Source organism: Hemibagrus wyckioides, linkage group LG12 (assembly GCF_019097595.1).
Source record: "Hemibagrus wyckioides isolate EC202008001 linkage group LG12, SWU_Hwy_1.0, whole genome shotgun sequence".
Taxonomy (NCBI): domain Eukaryota; kingdom Metazoa; phylum Chordata; class Actinopteri; order Siluriformes; family Bagridae; genus Hemibagrus; species Hemibagrus wyckioides.
Window position 1 is genome coordinate 2,846,081 of NC_080721.1, and position 21,141 is coordinate 2,867,221.

The following is a 21,141-nucleotide window of genomic DNA, read 5'->3' on the forward strand; positions in this document are numbered from 1 at the left end:
AATTGCCAGAGTAGGTAAAGATGCGCCTGCTGGTGGTCCAGTGGCAGGATCACGTGCTCTCATTGCCTCAGCCCGGGTTTGATTCCCGGGCAGGGCGCTAACCCAGCCTCTGAAGAGTTAGAACTCAGTGCTGGTCCCAAGCCCAGACTTAATGGGAGGGTTGCATCAGGAAGGGTGTCCCACGTAAAACCTGTGCCAAATCAAAACATGCGGACCATATGATCCCAAACGGAGTAGCCGAAAGAACAACAGCAGCAGTAGGTAAAGACGCAACGTCTTTAACCAACCAGTCAATCTGTGGCTGCAGACTACAACATCCTCGCTTATTGAACCTCTCTCTCTCTCCTTCTACCTCTCTCTCTCTCTCTCTCTCTCTCTCTCTCTCATCCCCATTTATTGAACCATCATGAGAGTGTTTATCCAACTACTGTTTTATAATCCATAACAATGAGAATTTTAAAATAAATAAATAAACAAATACTTTATAACACCTCTTTGTTATATGTATGTATTTAATAACTGACTGATGCCACTTTGAGCACATGAGCAGTTATCCGTCTTGCGCAATGCGATATTGTTAAATATTTCTGCACCATTCCCAGTGGTTTGTGTGTAATGCGCTGTTGCTGCTCAGGTAACTGTGTTCCATGCAAGAACCACAAACACCCACACCATCACTTCACACCTTGCATCATGCAGGTAAATGTTTAGCTCATTGCTAGCTTGTCATGTTTTGCAAGCGCTTACAAATGAATCACCAGCTAAGGATATTGCGAAGTCATCTCTCTCTTTTTCAGTTCCTCTTCTGTATCTGACATTGAGGAAACGTTATCATGTGCACAGATCTTGATAGCCGAAATTGCAGCAGATATTTACAGACCTAAGGAAAGGGCCGATGTTTTTTGTTTTGCGAATAGAAGTGCAATCGGTTGCATTTTCACTCCCGGATGTTTTCGCTAATGTACTCAGAGGTGCCATTTAAAACCTCGAGACTATCTGCTGTGTTGGTTTGCCTGCTCTGGTCATGGCACAAGCAGAGGAGAGGCCTTAAAGACTGATAGGCGAGGTTACACGAGGACACTGACTTTGTTTTCAAAGCAGATAAGGAGTCATTCGACGCATTGTAAATTAGAGAGACGACTCTTGCTAATTGAAGTGACAATATCGAATCCTAAATGTTTAATTTGTTAATCGGGATAAAATGTAATGTGCTCAGATGTAGACGTAGATCAAGCTCACGCTGAAATGAGTGAAGTAATCCTGGACGGTTTGGTTTCATTTCTGTCTCGTTTTCACAACATCGTGAGTAATTATGTCACAGTGTGCTTATGATATTATTGGTATTGTTAAAAATACATTATATTAAATACATTTTATACACTATGCTTCCTCCACTTGGTGGATTTCAGGCTGTCCGTCCCATCTATTCATGCATCCATGTGAGATTCTCATTATTTCAGATATGTTTATGTTCTTGTTCAGGAAATCAAGGCCCGTTTTATGCCTATTTAAGATTTGTCCATTCATACATCCGTCTCAAGATCTCAAGAGTGAATAAATGTTTGTAGGAGTTATGGAATTATCATCGTAACCAGCAGATGATTTGGTTTCAATTGTGGAATTGATCCAAACAGGGTGAAGGGCAGGATTCACTGACGACAGCAACATCTCTATGGAGTTCAACCTGTTTTGTTTAGAAGAACAGACTAAATGAAGATTAGTTAAGCAGTCGCATTGATTCAGCAATTAACGGTGTTAACTATTAAACTTGACTTTGACTTCCATCGATACAAGGAACATAACCCATAACCTGGTTCACACCGCATACAGGAGTCATGTACAGGTTCCTTTAACCTGTCAGTGATCCGAGTTTGTTAGAGGTCTTTCCCAATGTTTAATTAGGAAGTTGTTTCGCTTTGTGATAAGCTCCTTAGATTAATTCTGGCTCTGTGAAAATAGCTGACATTCTTCTCTGGCTAAGCGGTCTGTGTAGGTAGTCCAGCCACCTCCCTGGGGGGACCTGGGGTAATATAGGTCCACAAAACCCCCCTTGCTGATCGTAAAAGGTGACTTGTTTGCATTAAGATTCAATCAGTGACTCTGGAGGAATTCGGGTGCTTGAGGAATCTGGGTGGCTATGGTTTCCCCAGGTCCAACACAATGCTTTTGCAGATGATGGTGTTGGAAGGGCTTGGTCCAATCACTCGGCTAGTCCAGACGTGAACTGGAGGGTGATGGGTTAGGGGCAGTTGAATTATATGAAGCTTTAGTTTTCTATGCTTAATTATATCACAGTGTATGCTTGGTGCATGTCCAGAGGATTTCTCTGGCTCTGTCCATCCCCTTGTTGAGTTCACTGATGAAACATATATGATGAATATAATATAAATCCTATAGATATTTATATAGAGAGAGGAAAATCTGTATTAATGACGTGATGGCCATTACACTGCAATCAGGAATCTGTTCTGCCATCAATCTTGCGTCATGTGAGCCTGAAAGTGTTTGTTCTGGGAAGATTTGTGTGGGAGTGATCACTTCCCTTTAATTGTAAAATCCTTTAGTCACTTATGCTACGAGAAGTTAAACATGTAAGCTCGAGGAATAGCAGAAGACGTCAGTTCCAAAAACATCAACATCCATGGTTTGATGAACATTGCAAAAAAAAAAAAAAAAAGACAGAACGGGCTTTTAACAAGCACCCCACAACAGAAAATGAATTTGGATTGAAAATCAGCAAAACACAAGCACATGGAATTCATGAAAAAAAGAGACTTGAGCTAGAAAATGTTTAAAGTTTATCTTCATAAACACAGACTAGGAAAATCTGGGACCTGGTCAGAAAGAGGAAGGGTTAAAAGGGCAGATCCAAAGTATAAGGTGGCAGAGAAGTGCAAAATAAGATAATTATATTAAAAATTAAAAAAACAATCTCAATCCTTACCCTTGTCCATTTTTCCTGCTTCTAACACATCAACATTGAGGACAAAATGTTGACTGGCTGCCTAATATATCCCACCCACTAACAGGTGCCATGATGAGGAGATACTCAGTCTTATTCACTTCACTGCTCAGAATGTTATACCTGATCGGTGTATATGCATAAACATAATAAATGGCTGCTTAATTAAAAATAGACTGTATGTATGACATTTTGCCTACTGCGATCTTCATCATTTATTTCTCACATCACTCTCCTCACTCCCAAAAAGTCTAGAGACGTGTGAAGCCAGACAAATTTTGGCATATTTTTGAACCTTGCATCACAAGGCAGTGTGTCATGTTCAGAGTAAAGGTGTTATTATTCACACTCTACTGAGCTCACAGACAAATGCATGAATAATTAAACTATTATATATATATATATATATAAAATGAAAGCATTAATAGGAAATTAAATTAATGCTAACTTAAGAATTTTGTCATTAATAATCGTTTGGAAAATATTGATTTGAGATGTGCTGGTATTTTAAAATAAGATTGCATAATTTATAAGACATCTTCTCAAGTATGTCTATAATACTATATTACAGTACACTATTAATACATTTATTTATTTATTTATATTTATTCATATTTACTTAATGCTTGTCCTCCAGTCCAGGCAGCTATATGTCAGTGAGAGCCAAAGGAAATCCAATGTTCTTCCAAAATTTACATTCATACAAACTCTGTGTCATACCCAATACATATTCTTGTGATAAAATGGTTATTTGAGGTTCCAGGGTGTTATGAAAATCATGAAATTGTTAGTAGAGTAAATAAGGGTAAATATGGATTAATAAAACATCTGTTGGATCACATTGTTAGCCAGTGTCCAGTGTTGGTTTTTAGTGTTGTTTTCTGTAACACAACCATCTTAATGAGGGCCCAGTCTGCAAGAAAAATATTCACTGATATTACTAAATGGAGCTACATTTCTTGCCCTAAAACCTCTCTGTCCGCTGTTAGTCAAATGGTCATTTCTCAATTCTTATTCTCTCTCTCTTTCTCTCTCTCTCTCTGCAGCAGTATGTTGTCCCAGCTGAGTGAGTGGTTCTGGAACGAGCGTCTGTGGTTTCCAGAGGGTCTGGGGTGGGCTGACCTGCAGGACCGTGATGGTCTTACCTATTCCAAAGGCTCTGACCTCTGGGTTACGCTTCCGATAGCCCTGATCTTCCTTATCATACGCCAGATATTTGAGAGGTTTGTCCAGACCTACATCTTTATACATCAGTACATCGCTGCTATCTGTATTTCTCATGAACTTAAAAACTCACAGAACAATGACTGGGAAAGACTTATTTTGTAATCAGGAAATATGGACTGGTTAATATCTCTATTTGCCGTTGAATCTGACACAGCAATATATCTGAATGCAAAACAATAAGCTTCAAAACAAGCAGCTTAATCATTTACCACGACTGTGCTAACTGGGATGGATCGTTTAATGAATATTTAAAAGTGACCATATTATCACATTTAATCACAGCGGTTGCAGCAGTGTACTCACTCTGTCTGTCCAGTCTACCAAAAAAATGTAAAGTCTGCATTTTTGCTCAGCTTTTCCTGTGAAAGGAATCCTGTAGAATCTTGTCTTGTAGTAATTGTAGTGAACTTGTAGGACTGTGGCCGTGCGGCTGGCCTCGGCGATGGGAGTGAAGGAGAAGGTGAGAGTGCGGGCGACGCCCAATCCAACACTGGAAACGTACTTCTGCACCACGAGTAAACATCCATCACAGGTATAAAACTCTATAACATTCTGCATAATACGACTATATAACATATAGAGGGAGTAGAGATAATACACCAATCAGGTATAACATTATGACCACCTGCCTAATATTGTCTCGGCCCCGCTTTTGCTGCCAAAACAGCCGTTTCTCATGTAAAGCTGCTTTGAGACAATGCTCTTTGTTAAAAGCGCTATACAAATAGAATTGAATTGAATTGAATTGACCTGTCGAGGCATGGACTCCACGAGATCCCTGAAGGTGTGCTGTGGTATCTGGCACCAAGTAAAGGGATAATTACAGGACTAACAGGATAATTTTAATAAATACTGACCACTGCAGACCGGGAACACCACCACAAGAGCTGCAGTTTTGGAGATGCTCTGATCCAGTGGTCTAGCCATCACAATTTGGCCCTTTTGGTCAAACTCGCTCAAATCCTTACGCTTGTCCATTTTTCCTGCTTCTAACATCAACTTTGAGGACAAAATATTGACTTGCTGCCTAATATATCCCACCCACTAACAGGTGCCATGATGAGGAGATCAGTCTTATTCACTTCACTGGTCACTGCTCATGATGTTATACCTGATCGGTGTATATCATCTTCGTTAATGTAAAGTAGAATGTTTGGTTAATATTTATGGCAGGAGTCTACAGTGTCAACTTTGTAACAAAAAAAGAGACTAATAAGAAATACATTATTTATAGGTTTAACATGAGCTAGCTTTGGTAATGGCTTTGGTATAAGAAGAATAAAACGTATCCGGCTACATCGTATCTAATTAGCTAAGTGATTTAGTTTTCTGTAGCATCATTCTCTGTCATGTTTTGTCCCTTAGATAGAAAAAGCCCAGGTTGTATTTAGAATTATTACACTTATATCCGGACTATTTTATATGCATTACAAGCTTCGTTTCTAATTTTAAGCATTTCTTTATAATAGCTAATGGAATAAGAAATTTAGACTGTGAGACTAGTAAATATGCCTAAAGATCGTATATTATAATCGTTACTAAATAAATATGACTATTGTGGATATTTTGCTAAAATGTGAAAATCTTTGTCTGTTTTCTGTATCTGTACAGAGTGTGGTGGAGAGTTTAAGTAAACAGACCGGCTATTCCCAGCAACAGGTGCAGAGGTGGTTCCGGAGACGGCGCAACCAGGAGCGACCCAACCAACTCAAAAAGTTCCGGGAAGCAAGGTACATGCAAAACGTACACGTCTCTCAGACAGTATTTGCATACAGGTGATAAACGTGTAAGCCTTAGCACATTAAGGACTCTCTGACTCCTGGAATCTTCTACCTTTGACCTTCTGTATCGAGTGTAATGTCAGAGGAGTGCAGGTGAGGTTTATTCATATTCGGATAAAAAATAAAAGAACCTTCAGCCATGCAGACAAAATCACTGAGGCAGAGAAAATTCAGTGCTTTGATAACCACCCTCGTGAACGTCATCGGTGTTAGACTCATTTTAAGTAAACTAACACCACATCAGACATTATGCACAAATAAACAAACCTGAAAATGAAACTCGGATAAGTTAGCAGCTAAGATGACTGAATAGCAAGATAAGTTAAGATAGAACTTTATTAATCCCTAAGGAAATGCTTTTGCTTCAGATAACAAGAAAAATAAATATAAATGAAAAATAAATAAATAATCTATATAAAATATAATTATCTCGTTATTATATAATTATTTCTTCTTTTATTTTTCATCTATATATAAAATATAGATGAAAAATAAATGAAATTAAATATTCTACACCATATTGTCAAAAGTTTTGGGACACACCTTTGAATTCAGGTGTTTGTCAGGGCCTGGGCTCAGCCCCTTAGTTCCAGTGAAAGGAACTCTTAATGCTTCAGCTTCATACCAAGACATTTTGGACAATTTCATGCTTTGTGGGAACAGAGTGGGGATGACCCCTTCCTGTTCCAACATGACTGCACACCAGTGACCAAAGCAAGGTCCATAAAGACATGGATGAGTGAGTTTGGTGTGGATGAACTTGACTGGCCTGACCAGAGTCCTGACCTCAACCCCATAGAAGACCTTTGGGATGAATTAGAGCGGAGACTGCGAGCCAGACCTTCTCGTCCATCATCAGTGTCTGACCTCACAAATGTGCTTCTAGTGTATGTGTATCTAGTGAAATCCCATAAACACACTCCTAAACCTTGTGGAAAGCCTTCCCAGAAGAGTTGAAAAGGGGCGGGACAACTCCATATTACATTCATGTGCATGTGAAGGCAGACGTCCCAAAACTTTTGGCAACATAATGTGTATGTGTGTGTATATACACTATATTGCCAAAAGTATTCGCTCACCTGCCTTGACTCGCATATGAACTTAAGTGACATCCCATTCCTAATCCATAGGGTTCAATATGACATCGGTCCGCCCTTTGCAGCTATAACAGCTTCAACTCTTCTGGGAAGGCTGTCCACAAGGTTTAGGAGTGTGTTTATGGGAATTTTTGACCATTCTTCCAGAAGCGCATTTGTGAGGTCACACACTGATGTTGGACGAGAAGGCCTGGCTCTCAGTCTCCGCTCTAATTCATCCCAAAGGTGTTCTATCGGGTTGAGGTCAGGACTCTGTGCAGGCCAGTCAAGTTCATCCACACCAGACTCTGTCATCCATGTCTTTATGGACCTTGCTTTGGTCACTGGTGCACAGTCATGTTGGAAGAGGAAGGGGCCAGCTCCAAACTGTTCCCACAAAGTTGGGAGCATGGAATTGTCCAAAATGTCTTGGTATGCTGAAGCATTCAGAGTTCCTTTCACTGGAACTAAGGGGCCAAGCCCAGCTCCTGAAAAACAACCCCACACCATAATCCCCCCTCCACCAAACTGTACACTTGGCACAATGCAGTCAGACAAGTACCGTTCTCCTGGCAACCGCCAAACCCAGACTCGTCCATCAGATTGCCAGATGGAGAAGCGCGATTCGTCACTCCAGAGAACGTGTCTCCACTGCTCTAGAGTCCAGTGGCGGCGTGCTTTACACCACCGCATCCGACGCTTTGCATTGCACTTGGTGATGTATGGCTTGGATGCAGCTGCTCGGCCATGGAAACCCATTCCATGAAGCTCTCTGCGCACTGTTCTTGAGCTAATCTGAAGGCCACATGAAGTTTGGAGGTCTGTAGCGATTGACTCTGCAGAAAGTTGGCGACCTCTTCGCACTATGCGCCTCAGCATCCGCTGACCCCGCTCCGTCAGTTTACGTGGCCTACCACTTCGTGGCTGAGTTGCTGTCATTCCCAAACACTTCCACGTTCTTATAATACAGCTGACAGTTGACTGTGGAATATTTAGGAGCGAGGAAATTTCACGACTGGATTTGTTGCACAGGTGGCATCCTATCACAGTTCCACACTGGAATTCACTGAGCTCCTGAGAGCGACCCATTCTTTCACAAATGTTTGTAAAAACAGTCTGCATGCCTAGGTGCTTGATTTTATACACCTGTGGCCATGGAAGTGATTGGAACACCTGATTCTGATTATTTGGATGGGTGAGCGAATACTTTTGGCAATATATTTCTGTAATATAGTGTATATATATATATATACACACACACAAAATATATACAGAGTATAAAAACGGTGCTAGGGAAAGGGTTCACCTTTTAATGCTTATCGCTACATTTCACTAATAAGTACTAATCACTACTAATGATAAGTTGAGGCTTGTTAGCTCTTTTTACCAGAAAAAAACAAATCTTTTTTCGTAAATGCTCATGTAGTGGTTAATGTCTCATATGGAAGTAGATACTCACTCAGTTTTTCAATAAGTATTTTTTGTTTACCAGGTCTATAAAGTTTATAGATTCGACTTTTAACATTTTTGACAGTTGTGTACAGTGTTTTACTAAAACTACTTAGTTTGACCTTCTTGTTATTTAAGAGCGGTGAGATCCCCTTTCCCCATCACCCTGCTCACCACCAGCTAAACATCAGCTGCGTCATGATACTCTATGTACAAAAACCCAACAGTGTCCTGACTAATCTTATAACTGACGGCGATAAAATATTTACAATTGTTTATGCTGATCGTATGTGCTTCAGGAAAGGGTTAATGATATAAAATAAGGTGTTTATAAATAAATAAATAAATATATTTTAAAAAAAATTTGTTTTTTAAATATTTTTATAGACAATTGAGCATTTTAATAATGTAGGAATCACTTATTTGCTTGATTATGCATTTGGTAAGAAGTGATGAATGGAAGTGGTTTTGGAACACCTGAGAATTTGCTGAAAATCTGTCTGTTTTCTTGCAGTTGGAGATTTACTTTTTACCTCCTTGCGTTCTTTACCGGCCTGGCTGCTCTCATTGATGTGAGTACATCTGAACTCCCTCATTATGTCTTTGTGTGTGTGTGTGTGTGTCTATTTATGCATGTGAATCTCTCTCTGTGCAGAAACCCTGGCTCTACCAAATGAAAGAGATGTGGACTGGCTTCCCAACAATGGTAATGTCCTCTAACATAAATGATTTTGTTATGGTTGTAAATTTTGTATTTAAATCCAGAGAGACGGATAGGACGTGTGTGTGTCAGCTGCTTATACGGTGTCATGGGGCAGTTTGACGTGTTTGGACGAAATTGCCAGCTGCCCTGTTTCCTAGACATGAGCTAACAGATTGCTGTGTCTACTGTGGAAAGAGAGGAATGCCAGAACAGACACAGTTATTCTCTTCTTCCCTCTAGGACACATAGCACACAGGGATTCAAAATGGTAATCTCCCTATGATAGGGTAAAGGTTTAAACTCTGAGTCATAAGTAGCAGTTCTGGAAGGCCGAAGTCCAGCACAGTTTGATGATTACATTGTTCAAAGGCTTAGCAGGTCTGTTAGAGCAGAGAAATGACCCTTGTCTCCTGGTATAACCAATTATTCTAGCAAGGACACACTTTTAGAGCAGTCTCTTCCGGGTTCCTGAGTGTGGTTCCTGTTGAGACGGCGTAGTATTACCATGTTTTCAGTTCCACAAAAAAGACTTTTTGCAAGCTCTGCAGTTTATTTCAGACAACTTAACTTCAGACAATTAAATCAATGTGGGACCAACAGTTCTTTTCTATAAACCCTTTTATTAGCATCACACATGCTTGTATACTGTTTTAATATACGGCAACGTTATTAGATCATTTACAATCATATCTATTTATGTGGAAATATCTAATTTTGTGCAGATCTAACGTCAGAAATAGTAATCTTTTCCCAGTTCAGGAAGGGTTTAATGTGAAACCAAAAAAATACACCATATGGCCGAAAGCATGTTCGCTCTTGATCGTCACATTTAAATGTTGTTCTTCCTGTTTCACACAACACTGGACAATGTTATACAATTTCTTTGTATACTGTAGCTTTAAAGTTCCCCTTTACTAGACACTAAGAGACTCGAACCCTGTTCCAGCATGACCATGTGTTAAGGTTGGAGTTGAGGATCTCGAGTGTCCTGCACAGAGCTCCTGACTCTGAACACCATTAGGATGAACTGGAACACCGACTGAATGATCACTACGCGCTCAAACATTTACTTTAAAGCCTTGACAAATTATTGATTAGAGCTTATTATTAACAGCAAATTGGTAATAAATCCATAATGGGATTGATGGTGTGTGATGGACTGTACTTTTGGTCAATTTTGGTCAGTTTAGGTCTAAAAACGTTTTTGCTAATGTCACATTTGCTAAATCATAGAGGTGTTTATCCAAATGAGATAAAGCCATCAAACCACTGCAGAGTTGGTACAAATAAATAAATAAATATGACACTTGTGTAGAAATAAGACCATTCAGTAGAGTAGTCATGTAAAGTAAAGTCTAATCTAGTCATAACAGTTTTGTATTTTTTTTTTATTTGAATGTATTCAGAGATTTGTTAAATGTTAAATTAATGGCGGATCTCTCTGTTTTCAGCCTCTGCTTCCGTCTCAGTACTGGTATTACATGATCGAGCTGGGTTTTTACATTTCACTCCTCTTCAGCGTGGCATCGGATGTGAAACGAAAAGTAAGTATCCAGATGTGTACATCTGCCACTGTCGATCATTTTCAGGGGAAACTTATATACAGCGTGAGTACGGCTGGTACAGTATGGAACAATCTACTGTTTAATAGCCATTAGCGATCACTATCGCAGTTTTCAGGATTTTTATTCATTTTGAATATTCGATTGTGTCAAATTTTCATACAATTTATTTTTATAGCGCTTTTAACAAACGGACAAGCAGCTTTACAGACGTATAGAAAACATGGGGAAAAATAATAAGTTTAAAGTTACTATTTTATCCCTAATGAGACGCCTGAGGCGACGGTGGTGAGGAAAAACTCCCTGAGATGATATGAGGAAGAAATCTTGAGGAACCAGGCTCAGAAGGGAACCTCATCCTCATTTGGGTGGAAAATGGTATTATATTGAAAAAAATAAATGTTCAGGATACTCTTTATCAGGCTTTTTGAGAGTTTAATAAAACACTGAACACTGTTTTTAAAAAAATCTGTACATTTTTGGTGCTAATATACACACCGCCATTTTTAGCACAGCATGTGTCACACTGTATTTTTGGGAAAGACAAAGCTACTATTATTACATTAGCGGTATACTTATAGGTAAATGCCACAAAATGTTCACTTGTGTGCTTAGATATGGATTAGATATGGTGTTTTCTTTTAACATAGCGTTAATACATTTACATAATGTCTTTAAGTCTTCTCAATTTGGCCAACACTGGTAAATGTTATTTCAACAACATATATGTTTTATAGCTTTAACATATTCCCTTCATCCAGAGTGACTTACAGAAACATTTATTTCATTAATACAGCTGAGAAATTGTGTGTTAATGGCCTTCCTTATAGTCCTAGTATTAACAGTGCTGGGATTTGAACCCATAACCTTCTCATAGTTCACTGAATCACTGAATTACCACTGCCCCTTATGTGAAATGTCCTTTTATTAAAATATGCCTTGATTTTTTTTTTGGTTGAAACTGCGTGCTTTCTTGGGGAAAAGATGACCTGCCGACATGTGTATATATTAGCAGGATGAGTTGTAGGTCCAGACACAAGGAAAAGTATTTGGTTATCAAATCAGATGCACAAACGCACCCTCTGCTTGGTGAACAGCTGGCTAGAGCGGCTAGATATTCACCTCGATAAATGTAGGAAACCAGATGCAAAGTATGTTATTTGTGTCATTACTGGTGTCTAAAGGTTTGTTCATTGTGTTATTGGTTTGTGATGCTGTATAGTGTGCAGAAATGATTATGGCATCGAGGGACCTTTGTGTTGAGCAGAAATCAAGGTTTAAAGTAAACTAAGTGAATGTTGACCGTTCAGCTCATGAAGTAAACTCCATGTGTATCGTCAAATACAATACCTTCCTTCTTACATTGTCTTTTCTACAAAATCTTTTGATTTGTTATTGTTTAGCCCCACTGTGCAGTTTGTCTAAACGTTTTGTAGGTTTCTAATTTGACACTTAAACCAAACCACTACAGATATTACTTCATTTTAAATGAACTGTCCAGCCGGACAGCACATGCAGGCTAGCCTTTATAAAGAGCCCTGATGAAGCTGCATTTGGTAATGCAAACCAGGCATTGCAGTTCACTTTGGTGCCATTTTACGTTTCATTGGCTCACAAATGTGGGTGAGAGGGCGGAGCATACTCTGTGATTTAGTAACAATTTTCTGGCAACAGTCTACATTTGAATTTGTGATTTTTTTTTTTTTGGTCAAGGTTATGTAAATCGATGTGGTAAAGCAACAAATGCAAACGAATCACTCAAGTAAATTCCTCTGATCGTACCCAAGCCACAGGATGTCCGACATGCACCATTGTCTTCTTAATAACTTCAGTTCACAGCTTTGGTTGGAGTCAACTCTATTTGCAGCAAAAACAGACAATGTAGTACTCTTATTGTAATAGTAGAGTACTTTATATGGACACAATTTCAGGGAGCTTTAAATAACCTGGTCGCTACAAACCCACAAGAGTGGATCATTTGGTAGATAATTTGCTAATGATACACTCTCTCTCTCTCTCTCTCTCTCTCTCTCTCTCTCTCTCTCTCAGGACTTTAAGGAGCAGATTGTCCATCACGTTGCCACTATTCTTTTGATCAGTTTCTCCTGGTTTGTGAACTACATTCGAGCAGGAACTCTGATCATGCTGGTGCACGATGCCGCAGATTATCTGCTTGAGGTACGTGTGTCGCAGCCTTTCTTCACTCACCAACACCCGCTTTATCAGGGTCAGGGTACAGGGTAGAGCCGATCTACAGTGTGGACGGAACGCCGGTTTATCACAGGTCATCACTCTGTAGCATAGCCAAGGTGGGAGGAAGTTGGAGAACCCTAACCCTTACCCTAGACACACACACACACTTGCATTTGAGGGAGAAAATGCAAAATTATGCACAGACAGTAACCTGAGCTCAGGAGCTGCAAGGCTGCACCTGCTCTTGTAGGATCCTATGGTTCATCAGAACGTTGTGGCAGAATTCGCAATGCTTTTAAAAGCAGGAACTTTTATTGTCTGTCTTCCTTCTGCATTAGTGAGCGAGGCAGCAAACAGAAATATTCTTTGCAAAGTGGTTTGGTTTACGTGCGTCACCAGGAGAAGGTTTTTAGAACGTTTTATCCAGGAAGTCTCGCTGTAGACTGTAAGAAACAAGCAGGCAGGTTTGCAAAAACTGCCAATTCTGGATTTCCCTTTAATGCATTTTTTTTGGGTTATATTTTGTTTGTTTTTCCACTTTGCAATGAAACAACTATTTAAAAGTAATTTCATCTTATCAGAGCTCCCATCAGAACAAAATGGTGGCACACACACACACAGTCAACAGATTTGCCTTGAATCTACTCTGTCAAACGTTTTTTAAGCTCATTTGTAGCTTTTGTGTTGTGAAAAGACGTTTTAACAGATCGATTTGTAGCATGTCTGTTGATTTCGGTCCCTAATGGAATAAGACCTTTATGATGGATAAGTTTTATGAGCAAATATGAACAATAAAAACATCTCTAAAAACAGAAATGTTTGCTGCAGTCCAAATTTGAGTGCTTGTTCCTGACACCCTACAGCACTGGTCTGATTTTTAGACTCGACTGATTCTCCTAAATCCCAGTGCTCTTTAGTTCATCTTACATCATCACAAATACGCATGGAGAACACAACACGTTTGTTTGTTTTGTTTATTATTTTGGTGCTATTATGTGCTCCCTCAGTGTTCCACGTTGTTCATGCTACACGTGTGTTGTGGAAACTAATGATGTCATCAACTAAAACACACGTTTACTTTAATTCCTGAACAAATGCAGACCCGAGTACATTTACATTTCTGCCATTTGGCAGATGCTATTATCCAGAGTGTACAAGAGTGCTTTGTGCGTCTCCATCAGTGAATACGTTAACACTGGTTAACACATACCATCAACCTAAAAGTTGGGGTTGTTGTTTTTTTATTTTACATACAACAACACACAAAACATCTGATGGATCATTTGCAGTGGACGAATTGCATTCACTTGCCAGTAGAGTGTTGCAGTAGTCCAGTCTTGAAATGACCAGAGACTGAACAAGCACATAAGCAGCCTGTGTGGATAAAAATGGCCTTCTGATGTTGTACAGAAGTTGTACAGACATGAGCGTGTCACATTAGTAACATGGGAGGAAAAGGACAGTTGATTGTCCATGGTCACTCCGAGGTTGCGAGCAGTGGCCAAAGGGGAGATCAGGGAGTTGTTCAGAGATATCGCAAGATCCTGGCCTGGGGATGAATCACCGGGGATGACCAGCAGTTCAGTTTTGCTGGGATTGAATTTCAGCTGATGAGCCGTCATCCACCATGAGATGTCCGCCAGACACGCTGAGCTCCGAGCAGAAGCCAAGATATCTGAGGGAGGGAAGGAGAAGATAAGCATAGCAGTGGTATGAGAACCTATGTGAGGATATAACTTTGCCAAGAAAGTGATTTATAGAGTGTGAGTTGCGTTCACGGGAATCTCTGCGCAGTTCCAGCGCAACCGAACTCACGCCACCTTCTCCAGGTAGTCTCGAGTTCAGTATCGTCCCGCGCTTCACGCTCCACATGATGGCTTCCACATTACTAATTAATCATGTGAATCTGCCGTGGTTCAGACTAAACCACTAGTTTATCCAATGTTTATCCAATGTTTATCTGGCTGTTTATCCAATTCAGAGACTAGCCTCAAGAATATGATCTTGCTTCTGGACTGATCCAGAATATATATATATATATATATATATATATATATATATATAAGCACTGAAACATGTTTAGGTCAGAACTTGGACCTGGGTGCAGTGGATTTTAGCGTGAAACAACACTTTAAGATGTACAGATGTGCAATGTTTCATGATAAATCGGTCTGAAGCACATGTGCCGCTGTAAATGTTCTAAACATAAATACATATAAATGCATTTTAATTAAATTGTGGGTTTTTTTTTTTTTCAGAAGGATAGTGTTCATCTGTTACAAAACATTTGTGAGAAGTTTTGCATTGTTTTGGTTCCAATATCACAAAGTAAACTGCAGATTAATCGTCAGCTATCGAACACTGACCCCTAGTGTAACCTCAGAGGCATGACATTGAAGATAACCGTGTCTCTGTGTCTGTCTCTCGCTTCCTCCATGTTTTAGTCAGCCAAAATGTTTAACTATGCTGGCTGGAGAAAGACCTGCAACTACATCTTCATCATCTTTGCTGTTGTCTTCTTTATCACAAGACTCGTGATCTTCCCATTCTGGTGAGAGATTCATTTACTCATCACATCTCATGTGGCCTGATGTTATGATAGATATGTGGGTTTTTTTGTTAGTCTATTTATTGTTAGTTCTACTTTTTCATCTCGTTATTTAGTTGTATTTAGTCTCTACTCTATTTCTCTTCCAGGATCATGTACTGCACGTGGGTTTATCCAGTGACTATCTATCCTCCCTTCTTTGGTTATTATTTTTTCAACGGGCTTCTGTTCGTGCTTCAGTGCCTGCACATCTTCTGGTTTGCGCTCATTCTGCGCATGGCCATCAAGTTCCTCCCTGGAAATGTGAGTCTCTCTTTTGTACTGTCCTTTCTTTCTGTTTCTTTTTTCCTATGCACTTTATTATCCATGTTTAAGCACATTTCCTTTTACTTTAGCCACTTCTACTGATGAGCTGAAATCTCATCACCTGACTTTACCTGTAGACCTGACAAGTTAGCCATTTAAGACATACACTATACTGCCAAAGGTTTTCGGACACCCCTCCAAATCATTTAATTCAGGTGTTCCAATCACTTCCATGGCCACAGGTGTATAAAACCCAGCACCTAGGCATGCAGACTGCTTCTACAAACGTCTGGGAAAGAATGGGTCGCTCTCAGGAGCTCAGTGAATTCCAGTGTGGTACCGTAATAGGTTTCCACATGTGCAATAAGTCCATTTGTGAAATTTCCTCACTACTAAATATTCCATGGTCAACTGTTAGTGGTATTATAACAAAGTGGAAGCAACCGGGAACAACAGCAACTTACAGACGAAGTTCTAGGCCACGTAAAATCACAGAGCGGGGTCAGCGCATGCTGAGGTGCACAGAAGTTGCCAACTTTCTGCAGTCAATAGCTACAGACCTCCAAACTTCATGTGGCCTTCGGATTATCTCAAGAACAGTGCGTAGAAGCCCCTTAGTTTCAGTGAAAAGAACTCTTAATGCTCCAGTATCCAGTATATATGACGTGACACATACTTTAAGATCAATGCTTAAAATAAATAAATGCTCTCTGTGACCAAAAGCACATCACAAATAGATCAGAAATAAACATTTGTGTCTGTGAGGAAACTTTCTTTTGGCTATTAGATTTAAAAAGTGGTGACCGACTCCCTCGCCTTGCTGCAGGAAAACTATTAACAACACTTCTAAACAAAAAGATTCACAAATGAAACTGAAATTATTAAAAAAACTATTTGTAAAAGGGGGACAAATTTTCTTTCTTTTTTTGTGTGTCTTAATAGATTTTATTGTTTTTCCACAACCGATTTCTCAAACTGGGGAAAACGACCACCCTGGCAACCCTGCCGGTGTGACTTTCTGTAATTCGGATGTGTTTTTGAATCCTGTCTTCTCCACTAGCGAGTCTCATAATATGTTGTATGAAAAATTGCCAACTTTACTACACAGTTTTTAAATTTGCAGACAAATCAAACCACCAAGATAACAATTATTAACACACCAAACTCTGAAAAGTGTTTCCTTATCATAGTCATAAGTTTTAACTCCATGGCACTGACTCCTTTGTTATGCAGCATATTGTGGAAGATGAGCGGAGCGACCGAGAAGAGACGGACGACTCTGAGGATGAGGACGAAGCACCTCAGTTCGAGAAACGAGCTAAGACGAAAAACGGACCACTTCAGAACGGCCATTCTGCATCAAACAACAACCACCGCAAGATGGAATGATGGGTACAGATAGGAGGAGAAAGGAGGAGATAGGATGCCCTCTATAACTAACATACACACACACACACACACACACACACACTCTAATAGGTTGAGGCAGGAGTAGAGACTGCTGGTTAGGAAAATTGGCTTATACGGATACAGTCACACAAATACATTCGACCAAGTATTAGGTTCACACTTAAACACTAATCCCCCAAAAAATGTTTTTAAATAAAATAATCACAAGGCAACTTTAGTAAATGCACTAAATTCTGCAGAAGAAGTGAAATCTGGAGGCAGTGAATCTTCCTTGTCCTGCTTTGTGTATGATCTGCCTGTTGCCTAATTAATGTGAAACTCTCACTCGTTCCCTGTCTGTCGTTCTAGCCTTATTACTGTCGTTTCTCATCACACGTGATCGGCGTGTAAATACATCACTCCTCCATTTCCTTTCCTTGAATATTTACTAACGGCACCGAGCTTTGTCTTCCTCTTTGCGAGCAACCTTTCCGGATTTACCTGAAGTCAAACTTGCTTATTAAGTGCTGAATTGCTTTCTCCAAGCGGCCTTTAGCTAGGTCTCCAAACACATTCCTAGTGTATGTATGAACACACACACACACACACACACACACACACACTTGCACTGTCATCAGCCCTCCTGTGTACTGCCCACATTTCATTTGCACTATAGTTTAATTTTGCTCCACACTACTACTGCCCTTAGAGATTATCTCCTAGAATCTGACCTTTGAGGACCACAAAACATGCCCCCGCTTTGAAATCAACTCAGCGATACCATCACACATCGATATTAAACTCTGCAGAACACGAAGCTCAGCTGAACAAGTTCCACTGCCCAGATGCCCCCATCATCAAGCTGCATGTTTAAGTTTTCTGCCTTTTAGTGCCTTATGTTTGTCCAGCATCTTTATCACTTATCAAAATCTGTTGAATTCCAGATGTTATTGGCTAATACAGTTCGTACCAGAATCGTAAAATTCATCTCACTTAAAAAAAAAAAAAAAAAAAAATTCCTCAAGTTGTGTATCAAAGAAAAATTAATTTTATTTACGTTTTTGTCTTGCTCTTTATTAACAATGATTACTCGGATGAATATGGTTTTAATGTAATTTTTGTTTTATCGTTTTTTTTTTAATGTTTGTTTGCATTTTACTTGAGGTCCAAATTTATTTAAAAGATCCTTGAGGTCCTAAATTTGTTCGTGACGATTCCAAGACGCTTCACTGTTGTTGATGCAAATAGTGTATTTCTACATTTCACTAAAGAAGGATTTCTGCTCTGTATGGAGTCACCTGTTGGGGGGGGGGTGTTTTGGGGGGCAACGGCGACATTTCCATTTGGAAAATTTAATTTCTATCGCCGTTTGTTCCGAATCCTGTTCACGAACGGAGGAAAAAAAAAAAAAAAAGATGTTTTACCAAATACGTTCTTCGAATCGAACAGTTCTATCTCATGCCAATGCTTTTTGTACATGTTGTAGTATTAACAAGATTTTTTGAAGAGTCAGTATTTATCACTTATTTGGCCACCGGATGCACTTTATAAAACCTGATCTATAGAAATTACACCGGAGGTAGACGCTTTTATAGTCGAGTCAGTTTGTAACACTATGCATCTGTAAAAAATAAAATAAAATAAATAAATAAATAAAAATAAATCATACGCTTCAACAAAGCTGAAATAGAAACACAAGATTTATGGGTTTAACAATTAAATGTCCGTCTGTAAAGTTATACTGTAAGTGCTGAACATTGTGTCTGAACATGTTTCACAAATTTACTGAACTCTATATTATATCCAGTGTTGGAATTAAAGATAAGAAAAAAAACCATAGGAATAGAATTATACTTAAGGTTTACATTTTGAGGTCTTGTTTATTTCACTGCAGTTAGCCGTCGTCTATGTCTGCTTAAACCGTTCAGCTGTCGATGTCGGTGGTTTTCGGTTATCTTAATGCTATAAGTGCTTTATTTCTTAAACGCATCTCCTCGTCCTTCCCTTGCTCTCCAAGCTCGCCCTTTTTTCATTTGGTACCGTCCGTCCATGCCAGTAGGCTTAACTTCGTACTCAAACAGCCATGTTTTGTATACCTACATAGTAACTGGAAAAATAATATGGGAGGCAGATGATGTCATCCTGAATCTAAAAACCAAACTGTACTGAATCTGATACGATGAGATTAAAGTTCCAGTCTGTAATTACACTTTTCATAGTTTATTCACTCCTTCCTCTCTTCTTCATCTTAATTGATCATCCCTTTGCAACCTTATGCCAAAAGCAGTTCAACCAAATCAGATTTTAACTATTTGTTGTCTACATCCCTGATACACACAAAAACATGATCAGTGTCATAACTGCCAATGTTTTATGTTGCATTTTGTATCATTGTTATGCAATTTACGATAAATGAAACTGTGGATAACCAAATCGTCGGTCTTTGTGTGTTTGTTTCCTCTGTGCCTATAATTTGGGGGAAGAGTGAAGATCCTGTTATCTGATATTCTATCTGAATATGCTTAGTCGTAGAAATGTGACAATTATTCCTTCCATGTGAGTCCTTTCCTGATTTTATGTAATATCTGATTTATTTTATATTTACGATTTGTCCTGAATTGCTTTCTTTCATGTTATTACCATGAAGCAAGTTCCAAATTTGAAAAAATGTGTGTATTGGAAAATAAGCCTTTTATTTTAGCCATTTAAAATCCGATTCAAATCAAGATCAACCACATACAGTGGTGTGAAAAGGTTTTTGCCCCCTTCCCTTCCTTTTTTTTTTTTTTTTTTTTTTAATTTTTTGCATATTTGTCACACTCAAAAGATTCAGTCATCAAACAAATTGTAATGTTACACAAAGATAATGCAGTAAATACAAAATGCAGTTTTTAAATGATGATTTCATTTATTAAAGGAAGAAAAAGCTGTCCAAACCTCCCTGGCCCTACGAAAAAAATGAATTGCCCCCTAAATCTAATAACTGGTTGTGCCACCCTTTGCAGCAACAACTGCAATCAAGCATTTGCGATAACTGGCCATGATTCTTTCACATGGCTGTGGAGGAATTTTGGCCCACTCTTCTTTGCAAAATTGTTTTTATTCAGCCACATTGGAGGGTTTTCGAGCATGAGTGGACTGTTTAAGGTCATGCCACAGCATCTCAATCGGATTTAAGTCCGGACTTTGACTTGGCCACTCTAAAACCTTAATTTTGTTTTTCTTGACCCATTCAGAGCTGGACTTGCTGGTGGGTTTGGGATCATTGTCCTGCTGCATAACCCAAGTGCGATTGAGCTCGAGGTCATGAACTGACAGCCGGACATTCTCCTTCATGATTTTCTTATAGAGTGCAGAATTCATGGTTCCATCAATTATGGCAAGTCGTCCAGGTCCTGAAGGTCCCGGACCATCACACTACCACCACCACCATGTTTGACTGTTGGTATGATGTTCTTTTTATGAAATGCTGTGTTGGTTTTACGCCACATGTAACGGGACACACACCTTCCAAAAAGTTCAACTTTTGTCTCATCAGTCCACGGAATATTTGCCCAAAAGTTCAAGATTCAAGAAGCTTTATTGTCATTTCAACCAAATATAGCTGATGCAGTACATAGTGAAATGAAACGATGTTTCTCCAGGACTTGGTGCTACATAAACATACAACATAGAGCTAGGACTGAAAGTTTGTCCAAGCCACATGTTCTTTTTGGTTAGCAATGGGTTTGCCTTGGAACTCTCCCATGGATGCCGTTTTTGCCCCGTCACTTTCTTATTGTTGAATCATGAACACTGACCTTAATTGAGGCAAGTGAGGCCTGCAATTCTTTAGACGTTGTTCTGGGTTCTTTTATGACCTCCTGGATGAGACGTTGTTGCACTCTTGGAGTAATTTCTGCAGGCCGGCCACTCCTGGGAAGGTTCACCACCGTTCCAAGTTTT

General features: G+C 39.4%; 1 protein-coding gene across 4 annotated transcripts in view; it reads left to right on the top strand.

Moving 5' to 3' along the window:
* The window catches only part of cers2a (ceramide synthase 2a), a 30,880-nt gene extending 12,043 nt beyond the window's left edge, over positions 1-18,837 (top strand). For 3 of the 4 annotated variants that reach the window (XM_058404671.1, XM_058404670.1, XM_058404673.1), the window contains 10 exons: positions 4,009-4,185; positions 4,604-4,721; positions 5,801-5,919; positions 9,010-9,067; positions 9,151-9,201; positions 10,650-10,742; positions 12,810-12,938; positions 15,398-15,504; positions 15,651-15,804; positions 17,041-18,837. In XM_058404671.1, the coding sequence (XP_058260654.1) occupies positions 4,013-4,185; positions 4,604-4,721; positions 5,801-5,919; positions 9,010-9,067; positions 9,151-9,201; positions 10,650-10,742; positions 12,810-12,938; positions 15,398-15,504; positions 15,651-15,804; positions 17,041-17,196 (1,158 nt within the window). In that variant the 5' untranslated portion in view covers positions 4,009-4,012 and the 3' untranslated portion in view covers positions 17,197-18,837. The remainder of the gene's footprint in view (positions 1-4,008; positions 4,186-4,603; positions 4,722-5,800; positions 5,920-9,009; positions 9,068-9,150; positions 9,202-10,649; positions 10,743-12,809; positions 12,939-15,397; positions 15,505-15,650; positions 15,805-17,040) is intronic. The other variant, XM_058404672.1, reaches the window with a different exon arrangement.
* Positions 18,838-21,141: the final 2,304 nt, after the last annotated feature.